General features: G+C 54.9%; 1 protein-coding gene across 2 annotated transcripts in view; it reads left to right on the forward strand.

The window, feature by feature from the left end:
* ZNF423 (zinc finger protein 423) overlaps positions 1–18039 on the forward strand; it is a 343209-nt gene that overhangs the window by 189592 nt on the left and 135578 nt on the right. For both annotated transcript variants that reach the window (XM_070451337.1, XM_070451338.1), the window contains 2 exons: positions 7089–10303; positions 17390–17474. In XM_070451337.1, coding sequence (XP_070307438.1) covers positions 7089–10303; positions 17390–17474 — 3300 coding nt within the window. The remainder of the gene's footprint in view (positions 1–7088; positions 10304–17389; positions 17475–18039) is intronic.

Genomic DNA, 18039 nt, shown 5'->3' on the forward strand with positions numbered 1-18039 from the left:
CTTTCTTCCAGTTTCCAATATCAAGTTCCTCATCTTCTAAGCCCTCACCATCAATCCCTTTTATGCTCATGTTTCTCTTATCAGTCTGTTCATGATATTTATGCATTTTTTATGGTGACTTAGGTTTTCTCAAATGTACTTACTTCCTTCTGAGACTTCTCTGAGTCATTAATATCTATATTTCTATGAATAATCTTTTAAAGGTAATATAGGCATTTTTCTACCACAGTCCTGAAAATTCTAGTTGTTGCCCACTGCCCAATTCCAAAGCCACTTGCGCACTTCTCTGGTATTTGTAATAGCATCCCCCTGCTCCTGGTACCAATATCTGTTTTCATTTCCTATTGTTGCTGTAGCAAATTAGCATGGACTTAGTGGCTTAAAACAGGAACAGATTATTATCTTACAATTCTGTAGGTCAGAAGTCTGGCATGGATCTCACTGGGCTAAAATTGCAGGGCTGTGTTCCTTTCTGAAGGCTCTGGAGAGAATCTGTTTTCATGCTTTTTCCATTTTTAGAGGCTGCCCGCATTCCTTGGCTTGTGGCCCCCTTCCATCTCCAAAGCCAACAGTTGTATCACTCTGACCTCCTCTTTTGCCTTCCTCTTCTGCATTAAGGACCCTTGTCATTACATTGGGCCCTTCCAGATAATTCAGCATAATCTCTTTATCTGAAGGTCATCTAATTAGCGATCTTAATTCTATCTACAACCTTAATTCACTTTTGCCAGATAATGTAACATATTTATAGTTTCTGGGGATTAGGACATCAACATTTTGTGGGAAGGGGGCAGCATTATTCTGCCTACAATCTCCCAGATGGGGTTTTGCCCAGGCTGTTTAAGCATCCTGCTGTATCTGCCATCAACTGAGGCAAGAGGCCAGCTACAGGGACTTTCAGTGGCTCCAGGCACCACTTCAGGTGGTCCAGTGGCTAAGACTCCATGCTCCCAATGCTGGGGGCCCAGGTTGTACCCCTGGTGAGGGAACTAAATCCAACATAATGCAACTAAAGATCCCACATGCTGCAACGAAGACCTGACTCAGCCAAATAAATCCTTCTAAAAACGAAGGCAGCAACATTCATTGGTGCTTGGCATCAGAGCCAACTTCTGGTGATCCACTACTGACTTTGCCTGCTTTGGGACACATCTTTGTGGCAGGTGAGCTTGTAAAGTGTGGGGCCTCTTCGTGACTCTCCTTGAGTTACAGTGCTTGGCACTGAGCAGCTTCTGCAGTGGGGTGGGCTCTGAGCTGGGCCTGGAGAGGCAGTGTAGTCTAATAGTCAGTGAGTGGCTTTGGGGTGGGGGTAGTGGTCCATTTGCTACTTGCTAACTCCGTGTGCTCAGAAAGTTTCTTTCCTTCCTGGAGCCTCAGTTTGCAAGTTATAAAGAAGGAGATATAATAACAGCTTCTGTCTCAAAGTGATGTTGTCAAAACCAAATGAGAAAATGTTGGCAGAGGATCTGGTTTATACACAATGTTCCATGAACAGTAACTACAGTGGTTTTTGTGAGTTTAGTCCTGGCTCTGTCTGCTCCTGCCTTGTGGCCTCTGTTTCCCCATCTGTGGGTAAGATGAGCGACGACCCATTCACTTTCTCTTGCCTCCCTCCCCATTGCACTGATGTTGATTCTATGTGTGTGCATGTAGTTGAGTCAAGGAATGTTCAGGGATGGGTGGCCAGCTTTGCCACCTGGTAAGAAGTAAGGAGAAGGGCAGGCACTCTTGTCCCAGGTCTCTCCCTGGACTCTATGTCCAGCGTTCTCTCCTCTGCCCCAGTCCGTCTCCCACAGGCGCCGATCCACCTGCTGTGTGCAGCCTGGACTCTCCGCGGGGCAGTGTCCAGGGCCCTCAGCCCCCAGCACAGTCCCCCGTGCTGGAGGTACTGGTGGGCCTGGTGGAAACTTCGCTGCTGGGGCTGCTCAGCTTTTGTCCACTCTGGAGCCTGGCGGTCATTTTTATTCACCTGAATGGACCTGCCCATTCCAGGAATGTCCTAGAAACCTGGAAGCTGCCTGGGCATCAGCTGTTTTCACCTTCCCGCCCACGGCAGCAACCCCTCCAGTGTTCTTTTCAGAGCCATCTATTCCTCGTGCAGAGCTTCAGTGATGGATGGCTCCCCCCACCTCCCTAGCCTGTGCCCCTCGCTGCAGGAAGGGCCCCTTTCTGCAAACTCTCAAGGGCTGGCTACTCTCCCCCTGGCATCTCGGACTTCCTCTGCAGCTCCGACCTTGATTCTCTGTGCCAGGAGGAGCATGGAGCATGGTCCCAGCCATCCTGGGTGGCGGCCACTTGACTCCACCCGGTCAAGGTGCGTCTGAGGCTGTGTTGTCAAGGCTGCAGACTCAGCCCTCAGAATTGACCCAGTGTGGCCACGTGAGCTTGGGGTCACCTGATTCTTTCTTCCACTGATATATCCTGAAGCCCAGTTAATGTTCTTTTTTACTACCTAATTGAGTTTTTATCGAAGTTTCTCCCCACTTTTATGCTTATTTTTGTTCTCTTCCTGCAGCCGACAGCAGAAGACCCATATAACCCATTTCCTATCAGCCCTTTTTGAGGATTAGTCATTTTTAAATGACTGCAATTTCCTTTTTGAAAGTGATTTTTATACTCGTTTTGTTCTGTTTCTTTAGCTGTACTTACTCTAGGTGAAAAGGGGAAGCCGAGGATCTGATATTAGTCACTGGGTTTCCCTCTTGATCTTCTGCTGTGACCATACCCTCTCCCAAAAGATAGAAGCAGAGTAGCATGGTGGATCAAAGAGTCGGACACAACTGAGTGACTGAGCACACACACACACAGCCTGGTGGGCGAAAGCACCGCCTCAGAACCAACTAACTAGGTTTGAATCCTGGCTCTCCTGCCTGCAAGCTGTGTGGCTTTAGGTAAGTTACTCAGCCTCTCTGTGCTTCAGTTTTCTCACATGAACAGGGAAATAATAATAGTAGTGCCTATCTCACTGGGCTATTGAGAGGACTGAATGAGTTAAAAGAACGCCTGGCACATAGTAGAATTTATCAAAGCATTTACTTGGGAATGAAAAGGTGGCTGGGACAGCTGGTCTTTCCTTGAATTTACCTTCTTCCTGAGTTCTGAAATGTTCAAGTTGAAGGGGATCTCGGGATTGCCTTCACCCTGTTTCTGCCCCCCCCCCCCCCCCCCCACCTTCTGCAGTCTACCCAAGGGCGTGCGCTGCACTGGTTTCATTTGTGTGATGATTAACAGCACAAGGGGAGCGTTGCTGCTGTAAGGACCCCCCTTCTGCTGACCCCTCCCCTGCGCATCCATCCTGAGTGTGCTGCCCCTGGTCCTCTCTCCAGCCTGCTCCTAGAACAGTAAGCTAAGTGCCCCTCACACAAAATGCATCTGGAGGGATGGGACGGATGGCAGCAGCCAAGGTTAAATGTTGTGAGAGTAAAAGGCTTTGAACAGGGCAATCTGAGTTGGGTCTTTTATTTGTCAACATGCCCATTTCCCCTGATTGGGCCTTTTCAGTTTAAGGAGCCTTATTTCAATTCAGATGATTATAATCTCAGCAGTTGCTCAGTTTGTTGCTCCCAAAATAATGTGCTTTGCTGTAGTTTAGAGACTTGTTTACAGAAAAATAAAGCCAGCCGGGCAGCTCTGTGATGAACCTCAGGGGGCTGTGGTGCTGGGGCAGGTTGACCCTCGTTTTCAAAGACTGGGTGGATGAGGGGGTGCAGGGGAGAGTAGACCCCGAGATCCTGGCCACACACCGCTGAGGCCTCTGGCTGTGTGACTGAAGGCAAGTTACTTTCCTCTCTGAGTCTCAGCCTCCTCATCTCAAAAATGGGATGTTACCGATGGGAGGATGAAAGGAGAGTATTAATTGTGATAATAGAAGCACTTAGCTCAGTGCTGGCACTTGGGACATGCTCACTAAACGTAGCTGCTAATTTTATTAGCACTAGTGGTACTCATTAGTGCTAATTATGATTATTGGCCAAATAGCGCTTTTGTTTATCAGCTTTATTGAAGTATAATTTGCATACCCTAACACTCCCTTGTTTTAAGTGAGCAGTTCAGTGACGTTTAGTAAATTCACAGAGCTATGCAGCCCTCACCGCAGTCCAGCTCGCAGGCATTTCCATGCTCTCTGAAGGACGCCTCTTGCCCATTTGCAGTCAGTCCCTGCTCCCTCCTCTGGCCTCAGGCAATCACTAATCTGCTTTCTGTCTCTACAGATGGGCCTGGTCTGGACAGTTCATGTGAATGGAATGAGTGCTTCTTCACATTAAATTTTCTCATCCACCCCTCACGGCGCAGCTCTGTTTCAGATGTGTGAGCTGACTTAAGAGTTTAGAGGCGCGCTCGTGGGGTTACCCATGAACGCAGGAGCAGGGTTCAAGTGCAGGTGTCTGCTCTCATCCTTGGACACAGTGAATGAAAGACGTGTGCAGGCTTGGTCTTTCGGGTCAGGTGTCTTCCTTGCACCCATGAACTGGCTGGCCTTTGAGCCCGGATCCTCCACTTGTCAGTCAGCTTTGACAGCTCCTGGGCCTCGGGGGCCCCTGCCCACAATGCAGGCAGTGGGCCATCCCGGTGGCCCTGTCGGGGCTCAAAGAAGAGTCACACCGTGACTGCTTGGGAGCTTGTCATGGGGCCCCCTCTCTCCGTCTCACCTACGCAGGCGTCTTGCACGATTGGCCTGTGTCAAGGGGCCTGACAGTGGGCAGGCCTGGCACTGTTCTTCCCTGGGGGGGCCTCACATGGCTGTGCCTCAGTTTCCTCGTCTGTGCAGTGGGAGGGGCCCTGGTCCCCACCTCCTCTGTGCTGGAGACGGCCCTTAGTGCTGCACATCGGAAAGGCTCCATGGCAGCTTGCATGAGTCTGAGCTGAGACATCAAAATAATAAGTCAGGGGAGCCCGGCCAGGGGCGGGGGCGAGCGGGTCCCCCCAGCTGCCCCAGCTCCAGCCATCTCCTCCCTTGGGTCCCTTTGTCTGCACCCCGAGGAGCCAGCTGGCAAGAGCCAGGAATTACCAGGTGGGGGCTGGGGCGCCTCCTGACACATCTAACCCAGGGAGCCGGCAGCGCTGGGTCCTTCCCGTCCGAAGGCCCCGTAACATGAGGCCCCCAGGGGAGCGGGTGCCCTCACTCTGGGAGGCACCTCATGTTGGGCTGGGTGACTGAGCTTTGGGGGCGGGGAGACTGTAGCGAGATCGGGACTCTGGAGAGCAGCATCCTTCTAGGCAGAGCTCTGCCAGCCGTGCCAGCTGGGGTCAGGCACATCTTTACAGGGTCAGGGCCAAGGGCCCGGGGGAGGGCACCAGGGTGGGGGTGGGACCTAGGAGCAGGCTCAGAGCCAGCTCTGAGGGGCCCTGTAAGACCCTCCAGCAGGCCTTGTTGTCTTTTCAAGTCTTGGGATTGGCAGTTGTGAGAGTCTGGGTGTGCAGGGCCCCCGGTCTGAGCCATGCACCTCCATGATGGTGTGTGTGCTTGTGTCTGCAGGTGAGTGTGTGTATATGTTCAAGCCTGTGTGTGTACGTGGATGTGATAATGTAGGAATGGAGGTGTGTGCGTATGAGAGAGAGAGAGTACGTGACCATGTGATTGTGTGTTTGTGATGGTGTATATGACTGTGTGTGAGTGTGTGTGAGTGTGGAGTTCACATGTGAGTTGCAGGCATGCTATATGAGTTGTATGTGTGCATGAGTGTGTTTATGTGTGCAGGCGTGAGTGGTGCTTGCCCAGCCTGGGAGTGAGGTCCCCTGCCTTTCCCTTCTAGAAGATCTGGGCTGCCTTTAGCCAAGAATTTCTGGGTTACATCTGTGAGGGCTTTTCTGAAGACTCAACCAGGCTGGCTGGGGGCCGGAGAGGCGGGACAGTGGTCTATTTCCTCGGGGTTAGAAGAGCAAGGTCAGTGCAGCCGAATCTGAGCTTTCGTTTGTCTCTTTCCTGTCCCTAGCAGCCTGCGGTCCCTTTCATTCATTATTAAGTCTTAAATCCACCCAACACGAAACCTGAGCCATGGAACTCACTCCCTGCTCAGGCTGCTTTGGTTCAACCCCTGCTGCATCCCAGGAAACTTCACTGGTTTAAGTTGCTGGGTCCAGTGTCCAGAAACGGCCAATCCCGAGTTGGTTTAATTTTCCTCTCAGGCTGGCCTGGCCGGCCAAGGCAGGGGGTGGGGGGCTTTGGGGGGGGGTGGCCCCTGTCTCTGGGGAGGGTGGGCCATGCCAGTTTGTGCAAAGCCGCCCCCCCCCCCCCCCCCCCCCCCCAGAGTGGATTTAAGGGCCCATGAGGCGCCGAGCTCTGAGGCCATCTGGGTCCTGGCCCCACCTCTGATCACTGCTCCTTCGGGCCATCTCCCGGGGTTCTGAGTGGACGTGGGGAAAATGCAGGGGTGGAGGGGGACAAAGAAGACCCCCGCCCTTGGGATGGTTTGAGCTGGGAGCCCCTCGATTCCTTCCCAAGCCCCCTACTCCTGCTTGTTCCCTTGGGCCTGGGGCCCTTCCGCCTCTTATATCCATGCGCACCTGAAGCAGCAGTCCCAGCTTTATCAGTCCCCCTTCCCCATGGAATGTAGCATGGTTGAATTCATTAAAAATGCATTTTACTTTCTTGTAAAGTTTTGCCCACGCCCATTGCACCCAGTGGGATTTTGCACCCAGGCTACAGGCTATAGTGGGGAGTCAAGCCCCATGTCTTGATCACGTGATGGGACTTACCTCCTTTTGGCCTGATGGTCTGTGAGGTCATGTCTGGTGACTTTTTTCCCAGCCCCCCACCCACCCCCCCCGATCAGGGAAGTGGCTGAGACCTCAGCTCCTATTGGGGGGTGGGTACCACATCCAGCAAGACCCAGGCAGGTTTTGCCGAGGGGAAAGGCACCTCCCCTCTGAATTCTGCCGCCCCTCTGCCACCCCCTCAGCAGATTGGAAGGCCCGCATGTCCATACGCTTCCGGCTCCCCCAGACTCCTTCCTCCCACTCCCCCTTAGCAGTTGGCCAGCTGCACAGCCTCAGCCCGCGAGCTGTCGAAAAGCTGGCTCCGTCCTTGTTTCTCGCGGCCCTGGGAATTGCCTCTAATCTCCTTTCTGCCTCCCCACCCCCCCCTGCAGATGGTGACGACGACCCACAACTCTCCTGGGTGGCCTCGTCTCCCTCCAGCAAGGATGTTGCGTCACCCACGCAGATGATAGGAGATGGGTGTGACCTGGGCCTGGGTGAAGAGGAAGGGGGCACGGGCCTGCCGTACCCTTGCCAGTTCTGCGACAAGTCCTTCATCCGCCTGAGCTACTTGAAGAGGCACGAGCAGATCCACAGCGACAAGCTGCCTTTCAAGTGTACCTATTGCAGCCGCCTCTTCAAGCACAAGAGGAGCCGTGACCGGCACATCAAGCTGCACACGGGTGACAAGAAGTACCACTGTCACGAGTGCGAGGCGGCCTTCTCCCGCAGCGACCACCTCAAGATCCACCTGAAGACCCACAGCTCCAGCAAGCCCTTCAAGTGCACCGTCTGCAAGCGTGGCTTCTCCTCCACCAGCTCGCTGCAGAGCCACATGCAGGCCCACAAGAAGAACAAGGAGCACCTGGCCAAGTCGGAGAAGGAGGCCAAGAAGGACGACTTCATGTGCGACTACTGCGAGGACACCTTCAGCCAGACGGAGGAGCTGGAGAAGCACGTGCTCACCCGCCACCCGCAGCTCTCCGAGAAGGCCGACCTGCAGTGCATCCACTGCCCCGAGGTCTTCGTTGATGAGAACACGCTGCTCGCCCACATCCACCAAGCCCACGCCAACCAGAAACACAAGTGCCCCATGTGCCCCGAGCAGTTCTCCTCCGTGGAGGGCGTCTACTGCCACCTGGACAGCCACCGGCAGCCCGATTCCAGCAACCACAGCGTCAGCCCCGACCCCGTGCTGGGCAGTGTGGCCTCTATGAGCAGCGCCACGCCGGACTCCAGCGCCTCCGTGGAGCGAGGCTCCACCCCGGACTCCACCTTGAAGCCGCTGCGGGGCCAGAAGAAGATGCGGGATGATGGGCAGGGCTGGTCCAAGGTGGTCTACAGCTGCCCCTACTGCTCCAAGCGGGACTTCAACAGCCTGGCCGTGCTGGAGATCCACCTGAAGACCATCCACGCGGATAAGCCGCAGCAGAGCCACACGTGTCAGATCTGCCTGGACTCCATGCCTACCCTCTACAACCTCAACGAGCACGTCCGCAAGCTGCACAAGAACCACGCGTACCCCGTGATGCAGTTCGGCAGCATCTCTGCCTTCCACTGCAACTACTGCCCCGAGATGTTCGCTGACATCAACAGCCTGCAGGAGCACATCCGGGTCTCCCACTGCGGCCCCAACGCCAACCCTCCCGACGGCAACAACGCCTTCTTTTGCAACCAGTGCTCTATGGGCTTCCTGACCGAGTCCTCCCTCACGGAGCACATCCAGCAGGCCCACTGCAGTGTGGGCAGCGCCAAGCTGGAGTCCCCGGTCGTGCAGCCCACGCAGTCCTTCATGGAGGTCTACTCCTGCCCCTACTGCACCAACTCGCCCATCTTCGGCTCCATCCTGAAGCTCACCAAGCACATCAAGGAGAACCACAAGAACATCCCGCTGGCCCACAGTAAGAAGTCCAAGGCGGAGCAGAGCCCGGTCTCGTCGGACGTGGAGGTGTCTTCCCCGAAGCGGCAGCGGCTCTCGGCGAGCGCCAACTCCATCTCCAATGGCGAGTACCCGTGCAACCAGTGCGACCTCAAGTTCTCCAACTTCGAGAGCTTCCAGACCCACCTGAAGCTGCACCTGGAGCTGCTGCTGCGGAAGCAGGCGTGCCCCCAGTGCAAGGAGGACTTTGACTCACAGGAGTCCCTGCTGCAGCATCTGACCGTGCACTACATGACCACGTCTACCCACTACGTGTGCGAGAGCTGCGACAAGCAGTTCTCCTCGGTGGACGACCTGCAGAAGCACCTGCTGGACATGCACACCTTCGTGCTCTATCACTGCACCCTGTGTCAGGAGGTCTTCGACTCTAAGGTGTCCATCCAGGTGCATCTGGCGGTGAAGCACAGCAATGAGAAGAAGATGTTCCGCTGCACGGCCTGCAACTGGGACTTCCGCAAGGAGGCCGACCTGCAGGTGCACGTCAAGCACAGCCACCTGGGCAACCCGGCCAGGGCCCACAAGTGCATCTTCTGCGGGGAGACCTTCAGCACCGAGGTGGAGCTGCAGTGCCACATCACCACGCACAGCAAGAAGTACAACTGCAAGTTCTGCAGCAAGGCCTTCCACGCCATCATCCTGCTGGAGAAGCACCTGCGGGAGAAGCACTGCGTGTTCGATGCGGCGGCCGAGAACGGCACGGCCAACGGGGTGCCCCCAGCCGCCGCCAAGAAGGCCGAGCCGGCCGACCTGCCGGGCGTGCTGCTGAAGAACCCGGAGGCGCCCAACAGCCACGAGGCGAGCGAGGACGACGTGGACGCGTCGGAGCCCATGTACGGCTGCGACATCTGCGGGGCGGCCTACACCATGGAGGTGCTACTGCAAAACCACCGGCTGCGGGACCACAACATCCGGCCGGGCGAGGACGACGGCTCGCGGAAGAAGGCTGAGTTCATCAAGGGCAGCCACAAGTGCAACGTGTGCTCGCGGACTTTCTTCTCGGAGAACGGGCTCCGGGAGCACCTGCAGACCCACCGGGGCCCCGCCAAGCACTACATGTGCCCCATCTGCGGCGAGCGTTTCCCCTCGCTGCTGACGCTCACGGAGCACAAGGTGACCCACAGCAAGAGCCTGGACACGGGTACCTGCCGCATCTGCAAGATGCCCCTGCAGAGCGAGGAGGAGTTCATCGAGCACTGCCAGATGCACCCCGACCTGCGCAACTCTCTCACGGGCTTCCGCTGCGTGGTCTGCATGCAGACGGTCACCTCCACGCTGGAGCTCAAGATCCACGGCACCTTCCACATGCAGAAGCTGGCGGGCAGCTCGGCCGCGTCCTCCCCCAACGGCCAGGGGCTGCAGAAGCTCTATAAGTGTGCTCTGTGCCTCAAAGAGTTCCGCAGCAAGCAGGACCTGGTGAAGCTCGACGTCAACGGGCTCCCCTACGGCCTCTGCGCCGGCTGCATGGCCCGCAGCTCCAACGGACAGGTGGGCGGCCTGGCCCCGCCCGAGCCTGCCGACCGGCCCTGCGCCGGCCTCCGCTGCCCCGAGTGCAGCGTCAAGTTTGAGAGCGCGGAGGACCTGGAGAGCCACATGCAGGTGGACCACCGTGACCTCACCCCGGAGACCAGTGGGCCCCGGAAAGGCGCCCAGACGTCGCCAGTGCCCCGGGTAAGTACAGCCCGCCCCAACCTGCCCCATCCCTGCCCCCTGGAGCTCCGCGCATGCCCACAAGAGGCCGCTTGCCAGGCTCTGCGTTTCCCTTCTAGTCCTGACTGGAAAAGCAGGGCCCTCCTCCAGCGGTTAAGCACATCTGATGATTGCAGTAGATTCCCAGTTCAAATCCATGCCATCCCTTCCAGCCGGACGTGGCATGTATCACCCTGGGTCTCATTTGCCAAGTGCTCATCTGTAAAATGGGAATAATAATTGTCACGACGCCATAGAATTGTTGTGAGGGACCCGTGGCATAGTGTAGGTGAAGGGTTGACACAGTGAGTGCTTTGTCAGTGTTGGAGGTCAGGTCATCTCGGTCATTGATCAGGGGGTGGACTTACTGGGTCTTCTTGGGCAAGTCACTCTGTTCTTTGGGCTTTAGATTTAGGAATCCTTTGACAATTCGTAAAGGTAACATACACATAAAGGACTTGGCACTTGTCAGTTAGCTAGTAATGCTAGCTAGTAATCAACTGGTACTATTATCATCAACACTATCATTAGAGCTGGAACATGGAAGCCTTCGGAATGTTTCCAGTTACTGATTGATCGATCACATTTGTCCTGAGCACCTTTTATTTTGGGAATGTCTGGCAGCCAAGCAGAGCTAGAAACAGACCCTGCACTGGGGCTGCTAGACCCAGGGGAGCCATATGCCTATAACCAGTGGGTTTCAGCGAGGCAGGGGAAGTCTGAGCTACTAGAGGGTCCATGTGGGCCCTGGGAATGCTGACCGTGGGGTGCCTGCTGGAGACTGTGTGGCCCTTGGTGTCAGACAGAGCAGGCCCGGGGACTCCCATCAAGTCTGTGTTATCTGTTTCCAGACCGAGGAGGTGCCAAGCCGATCTTGGGGGCATCTGTCCCTCGAGGGCCACTGCCGGTGCTGCTGGCAGGGAGGCAGGCTTTGGGAAAGGGCCACCCGCCACGGGTGCCCCTGGAAGACAGGGATGTTTGTGAAGGTGTTCACTGCGGGATCAGATGGGGGCCTGGGACTCCGGGATTTTGCTGGGGGTGGGGGTAGTGGAGAGAGAGTGAGAGAGAAGGAGGGCTGGAGAGGCTGAAGGGAGAATCCGCTGTGGGGCCCTTAAAGGGTCTCTTGCCCAGCGAGCTGCACAGCCTGACCAAGGTCACCCAGCTGCGGAGAAAAACGTCTGAATGAGAACAGAGCCATGCTTTCACCTGGGGCCTGAGGCCTCTCAAATGCCTGCTGGAGCAGAGAGCTCCTTTCAGAGTTGATTGACTGATTGAATTTGTCCTGAGCACCCATTATTTCTGGGGTGCCTGGCAAACCAAGGAGAGTCAGAGATGGATCACTTTCTCAAGGCCTTTTGACTGAGCGAGGCCTCTAGGTAAGGATCCACTGGGTCACCCTTCAGGGCTCCTGAGCGCAGTGCACTCACCGCTGCCCAGCTCTGCCCCCCAAACCTCAGCTTGCTGGCTGGCCAGTGTGGGTGGACTGGGGAGAGGCCCTGGAGGTGGAGGGCCTGCCTACCCAGCTGTGATTTGACCTCTTTGGGCCTCTGTCTTCACCTGTAAGCCAGTGCATGCTAAGTTGCCTCAGTCGTGTATGACTTTTTGCAATCCTATGGACTGTAACCCACCAGGCTCCTCCATCTATGGAATTCTCCAGGCAAGAATACTGGAGTGGGTTGCCATACCCTCCCCCAGGGAATCTTCCCGACCCAGGGATCAAACCCGGTTCTCTTATTAAGTCTCCTGCATTGGCAGAAGAGTTCTTTACCACTAGCGCTCCCTGGGTAAAGCCAGAGGGTGATAGTAATAACAGTACAGTAGTAGTAGTAAGAGTAGTCTCAATGGTGTCTGTCTCCAAAGCTAGCATCACCTGGGAGGGACCTGGGGGCCGTTCTGTTTCTTAACCAGCATCTGCTCTGGCTGGCCGGTGCCTATTCCTCGTTAGTGTCAAATACTGTGACCGTTTCCTGTGCTGACCTCCATGTTTTGCCCTTGGATTAAATGAGTCAAGAAGTGCTGGGCATGTAGTAACCATCACATTATTTTCTCATTTATAATCACAGCACACACTGATTGAGGAATAAGGATGTGCCAGGCACTTTCTATCTATTTATTCCTTGTAACACTCTCCAGATGAGGAAAAGGAGGCAAGGAACCATTAGGTAGTTTGCTGTGAGCCCCTTGATTTCAAGAGGCAGAGATGGGGGTTGATCCCAGGGAGAGTGTGGCATCCCAGCCTGAACTCTTGACCAGCCCTCCAGCCAGCACCTCTGGAGCCCATCCTGGTTGCAAGGTTGGGGTTCGGGGTGGTCAGCCTGGGGCACGGATGGCGGGACAGTGTGGCAGGGCCAGGTGCCTGCCTGTCCTGCTCCCAGGTGCTCTCCAGCCCCATTCCTGCCCACGCTCTGCTGGTCATGCGGCTGCCTCTAGCCCCTCCAAAGCCTTTGGCTGTTGAAGCCTCCTCCTTCCCAGTCTCTGCTCTATGTCCGGTATCTAGCTCATCCTACTGTGTGAGCACCCACTCTTATATTGTTTTCCTGGCAACACCCTGGACCTTTGCTGTGACCTTTGCTTTGGCAAAGAGGGGACCCAGGCTTGGAAAGGTGGAGCCACACATCCAGGGGTGAGCGGCTGTGGGAGCAGCGCAGGACTTCAAACCTGAGGGGGCTTGTTTACAGGGAGCCTGGCCGGGCTTCCTGCCCCTGTCCCTGGCTTGTGAGAGAGGAGGGAGCTGACGTTCACGTCCAGAGGCCTGGGCAGATGGGCCATTTGCAGAAGGAGCTAGACAAAGCCCGGGCACCTCCCCAGCAGAGGCACAGCCTCTGGGGCCTTGCCCCTGCCTGGGCACGCCTGGGGGCAGGGGCCCAGCTGTCTGCTTGCCCACCCCTCTCTCCCCCAGAGCTCACGCATGTGAGAGCAGACTCTGGGGGCTGCACGGGGGCTTGGGGGCTGGCAGGCTGGGACCCTCGGGAGTGTATCCATAGCAACCGGCTCTCTGAGGACTGGGTTCCCGTGGGGCCGAGGCTGCTGTCGGCTGGAGCGTGAAGCACTGAGGTTTCCGCCTCCCCCTCTATTTATGGGTAATAACAACATCGCCCCAGCTCCAGCCCCTTGTGGGCAGACCCCGGCCCTCATCGACTCACCAGATTGCCACAGTGCCTCATGCTGCTCAGGGTGGGGGGCTAGACTGGGTGCTCACTTGCTACACCTTACTTCAGGGCCAACAGATGGCCGGGTTCAGGAGCTTGTCCAGGTGACAGCTTTCTGTCACCCTGATCAAGATTGGGGTGGCCTGGGGCATGGAGTCAAGAAGGCAGCCCAGACAGTGGCTCCGGAGGGTGCCTGCACGGGGTTGAATCCCCGTGCCGCTGCTTGTCAGCACTCAAAACTCCGCTTTTCTCCATCCCTGAAGGGGAGCTTGCAGAGTCATTGTGAGTATTCAGAACAAACAGTGCCTGCACATAGTAGGTCCTCAGCAAATGTCGGCTGCAGTCATGATCAGGAGATTCAGCAGTAGTGGCTGTCTCTCCCCTCTCCTTCCTTCTCCTCTCCTGGCTCCACATCCCCAGGTGTGTTCTCTCTCTGCCCTGGGCCCCTCTGAGGTTGCTCAGGGCCACGCTAGGGGAGGCAGCCCTGGCCAAGGTCCCAGGGCTCAGCTCCAGTTCTCCTGGGCTGGGCCTTGCAGAATGGGCTTATGTCCGAGAAGGTGCTTTGAATGCCAAGTTCTGCCTTTCTGTGGTTACGTCTCCTGGTAGGAGCTGAGGCTCCAGAGGAAGATGGGGTCTTTGAGGGATAGAGAAAGGGAGACGGGCCAAAAGAAGGTGTTGAGGTGAGGACGGAGGGCCAGCCAGGGTTGCAGCAGGAGGGAGAGTCCTGATCCGGTCTCTCCAGCCCAGAGGATTGCACGGCCCCACCGGCTGCCTGATGTTCTGGACCCTGGGCATCCCTGACCTCATGTGCTTGGCTGGAAGGGCCATCTGTGGGGACAGCTGAGTGTGCAGCAAGCCTCCTGAGTGTTGGTGCTGGTGAACCCTTTTGTGTACAGGTGTGTGTATGCCTACGAGTGTGAGTGTGTATACCTATGTGTCTACATGTGTGTCTATGAGGGCTGGTGCACACCCTTGTGCCATGAGCTGCTTGTGAATCTGTGGGTGCATTTGGGAGTGGTAGGTGTGGCTGTCAGGGTCCAGCCCTGACAGCTTTCAGAGAGAACTGAAAGCCCATGTGTTATTGGGGATGCTGCGTGAACTTAGGGTCCATGAGGATGTTTCCAGTTTTCTGAAGATGTTGCACTTCTGTGTCCATGTTACAGGGAGTGAGTTGGTGTGTGTGGTTGTGTGGTGTACCCCATGAATGTATCCATGAAGGTCTTGTGTGTTGGTGAGTTGGAATGAGGTGCACAGGATGCTTGCAAGTATATGTGTATGTCCTCACATGCGTGTCTATGCCTGTGGATACAGGTCATGTATGTGTGTGTGTGTGTGTGTGTGTGTATCTGTGCATGTATGTGTGAATGCCCAGGCCCTTTGGTCAGCAGTTCCTGTGACCCCTCCGTTGAACATTTCTTGGAGCCTGCTTTCCCACAAGGCAGGGTCCATTCCTTTTTCTGACACCAAGGGGTGGCCATATGGTTGGGGGACATTTGGGGGGTACCCTCTTGTCCTGCCCAGGCTCCTGGTGACTTATCTTTCAAGCCCAGCGAGCCCACTTCACTCACCTTCCTTGAGGAGGAACAGCTCTTTTGGACCAGCCATGGCTGCGGCCTCCGGAAACTTCTAGCCAGGAGGTGGGGGCACCACGTTCCTTGTTCAGCAGTCTCCTCTGGGCTTCTTTGGTGTGGAGCTTCCTGGGCTGTGCTTCATTCTTGCATTTACTTGTTCATTCACTCATTCATTCAGTCAGTCATTCTTTAAGTATCAAGGACTCTTACACGGGCTGGGCAGAGTGGTGGGGGACACACGTGTGAGGAGATGAATGATTCTGATGATGGAGAAACTCAGGGTCCTTCTTTTCCATGAGCACAGACCAGGAGTTGAGCCAGGGTGGGACGTGCCCCTCGGAAGCCCTCAGTCCCTGCTATCTCTTCTGGCTTGAAATCTCCTCTGCCCATTGTGAGACTGACTCCAAAGTTCTGTCCCCCCCACCCCAGACTCACCCATTCTTTCCGGGGTGTGTCTATGATGAATGCCTGCTTCCAGGACCAGCACTATGGCTGCTCCGAGGACATGCTGAATGCCTAGTTCTCTGGAAACACCTAGGGCAAGGCCCTCTGGTCTCATCAGCAGGGCTCCTGGAGCCTGAGCAGGACCCTGCCCAGAGCCTGAAGCCCCCAGCACCAGCTCTTCCAGTTGGTTGTCCATTCATCTGTTCAACAGCCTCTTAGCAGTTGAGAGTCATGATGAAAGTCCAGTGCTTATTAGGTGAGCGCTCTGGGCAGGGCCCTGTGCAGGGTGGTGGGGGTCCAGGATCTCTAGTTACTGAGGGATGGCTTCTCTTTATCCCTTCTGCCCTAATAGAGGGCTTAGCACATATTATTTTGCAACTCGGCCCATCTGCTCAAAAATTCTTCCGAAGCGCTTGGTCTTTGCTGGGACCTCACAGGTGGACAGAACATATTCTGGCGCTTGGGTTCTCATGGTGCAGTGGGAAGCAGACAAATCAACTGGCCATGACAAACTCTTTGGGGCCCAACTAGGTGGTTTCAGCACGAACTCAGGGGCCTGGGCAGACCCTAAACTCACTCTGGGTTGGGAAGAGAGGGCTTCTCAGAAGAAGTGACATTTGAACAGAGGCCTTGAGGATGGAGAGGGTATTCTGATGGAGGAGATAGCATCCCAGAGGTCCCAGAGGTGGGACCAGGCAAGTTCAGGTGGGGCTGAGACAACTGAGCCCCCTGGTGGTTCATCCTGGCCGTATCGTCCAGGGATGGGCCTCAGTGCTCAGCTGAAAAAGCCAGTCTTGCCTTCTTTTTCAGAAGTCAAGGGAGGCCCCATTATTCCAGGACACAAAGTGGTCTTCAGAAAACTTGGATACTGTGAATTCCTCTCCCTTCATAGAAACCCACAGTCACAGCCCTTCCCCCCACTTAGGAACAACACTACCTGTGTCCACAGTGGGCTGGTTTCACACTGTGGAGCTCCACTTTTTGGAACCAGTCTTCAAGAAGCTTTGAAACTTTTTATGTTCTCCATTTTTCTGTCCCCTCCCCACAAAAGTACTTGGTCATAGCTCCCTGTGTGTGGAAGCCAGCTCTAGGATGACGTGGGGCCTTATGTGTCTAGGGCAGGTGAGGAGTTCTTCAGTTACCCTTGAGTGTCAGAACTGATGGGAGCAGCCTCTCCTGCTTGTCCACTTGGTTTTTAGGGCAGGTACATAGTTAGATGCAAAGAGAGATGGATGCATAGATGGATGGATGGGTGTGTGTGTGTGTGTGTGTGTGTGTGTGTGTGAATGTGTGTGTAGATGGATAGATGGGTAAACTGGATAGGAAGGTGAATGAATGGGTAGATTGATGGATAGATGGATGGATGGATGGATGGATAGATAAATGAATGGGTGTATGGATATATGTATGTGTGTTTAAATGGATGAATGGGTAGGCAGTTTAGGTAGATGGATGGATGGGTAGATGGACAGCTAGTGTGTAGATGGATCAATGTGTAGACCGAGGGTAAGTCGATGGACAGGTGATGGGTAGACAGATGAATAGATCTGTGGATCTGTTGAGTGGATGCAGCAAGCATAGATGAGTGGAAGATGGCTAGGTGAATCTGATCATGCTTCAGGCAGATCAGCCTGCCTCAGCTTCCTTTCCATGGTTCTTCCTGTGTGCCCTCACTTTGGGATGGTTCAGTTTCCCTAGGGCCAGCAGAGAAGCAGCTTCCTTCAAATGGAGCTTGTCACCCCGTTCCCTCTGTGAGGCTGACTCGAGGAGAATGGCCTGGAGAGACCTGGGAGCAGGTCAGAGCCATTCTAGGAAGTCTGGAGCCATGACCTCCAGGAACTTTTTCTTTCTGCTCTGTTCTGCATCCTGACTGTCTAACTCCTTTCCTTTTGGTTTCCATGCAGAAAAAGACATACCAGTGCATCAAGTGCCAGATGACCTTCGAGAATGAGAGAGAGATCCAAATCCACGTTGCCAACCACATGATTGGTAAGAGCGCGTTTCCTCCCACCTGGGCTGCAGCCACTCCTTGGGGCTGAAATGTGCGGGTCCGGTCATCATTTTGCTGGCTTTTAGGTCAAAGGATGGAGTCACTGCTGCTGAGACATTTCAAATGAGACTAAAAATGTCAGAGCTGGAGCACTTTCTCCATCCGGACCCTCTTTTCGCGGCTCCGTTAACATTAGAGTCAAACTTTTGACAATCTCTCCCATTTCTCAGCACAAATTTCCCTCCATTTCTGAACCAAAGTGCTTTCCAGTTGTCAGGCACTCAGGGGCAATTATGCTTCAATTTTGTATGTCATGACATCGAATAGATTTAACTGCTCACATTTCCCTACCAAACGTGGGCAGTTCCTCAGGCACATTGTCAAAGCAGAATGCTTACAAAGTTATTTCGCTACTTTTTCTATTCCTCTTCAAGCAGTCTTGGACTTCGGAAAATTCAGTTTTTTTTAAAAGGGAGCATCCAAGGTCCCATCGTGTTCCCTCTTGGCCCAAAGGATGGAGGGAAGCTTTGAGGTCTTCCTTGTCTTCTATGGGTGGGTGTGATC

The sequence above is a fragment of the Odocoileus virginianus genome, chromosome 20 (assembly GCF_023699985.2).
Source record: "Odocoileus virginianus isolate 20LAN1187 ecotype Illinois chromosome 20, Ovbor_1.2, whole genome shotgun sequence".
Lineage (NCBI taxonomy): Eukaryota > Metazoa > Chordata > Mammalia > Artiodactyla > Cervidae > Odocoileus > Odocoileus virginianus.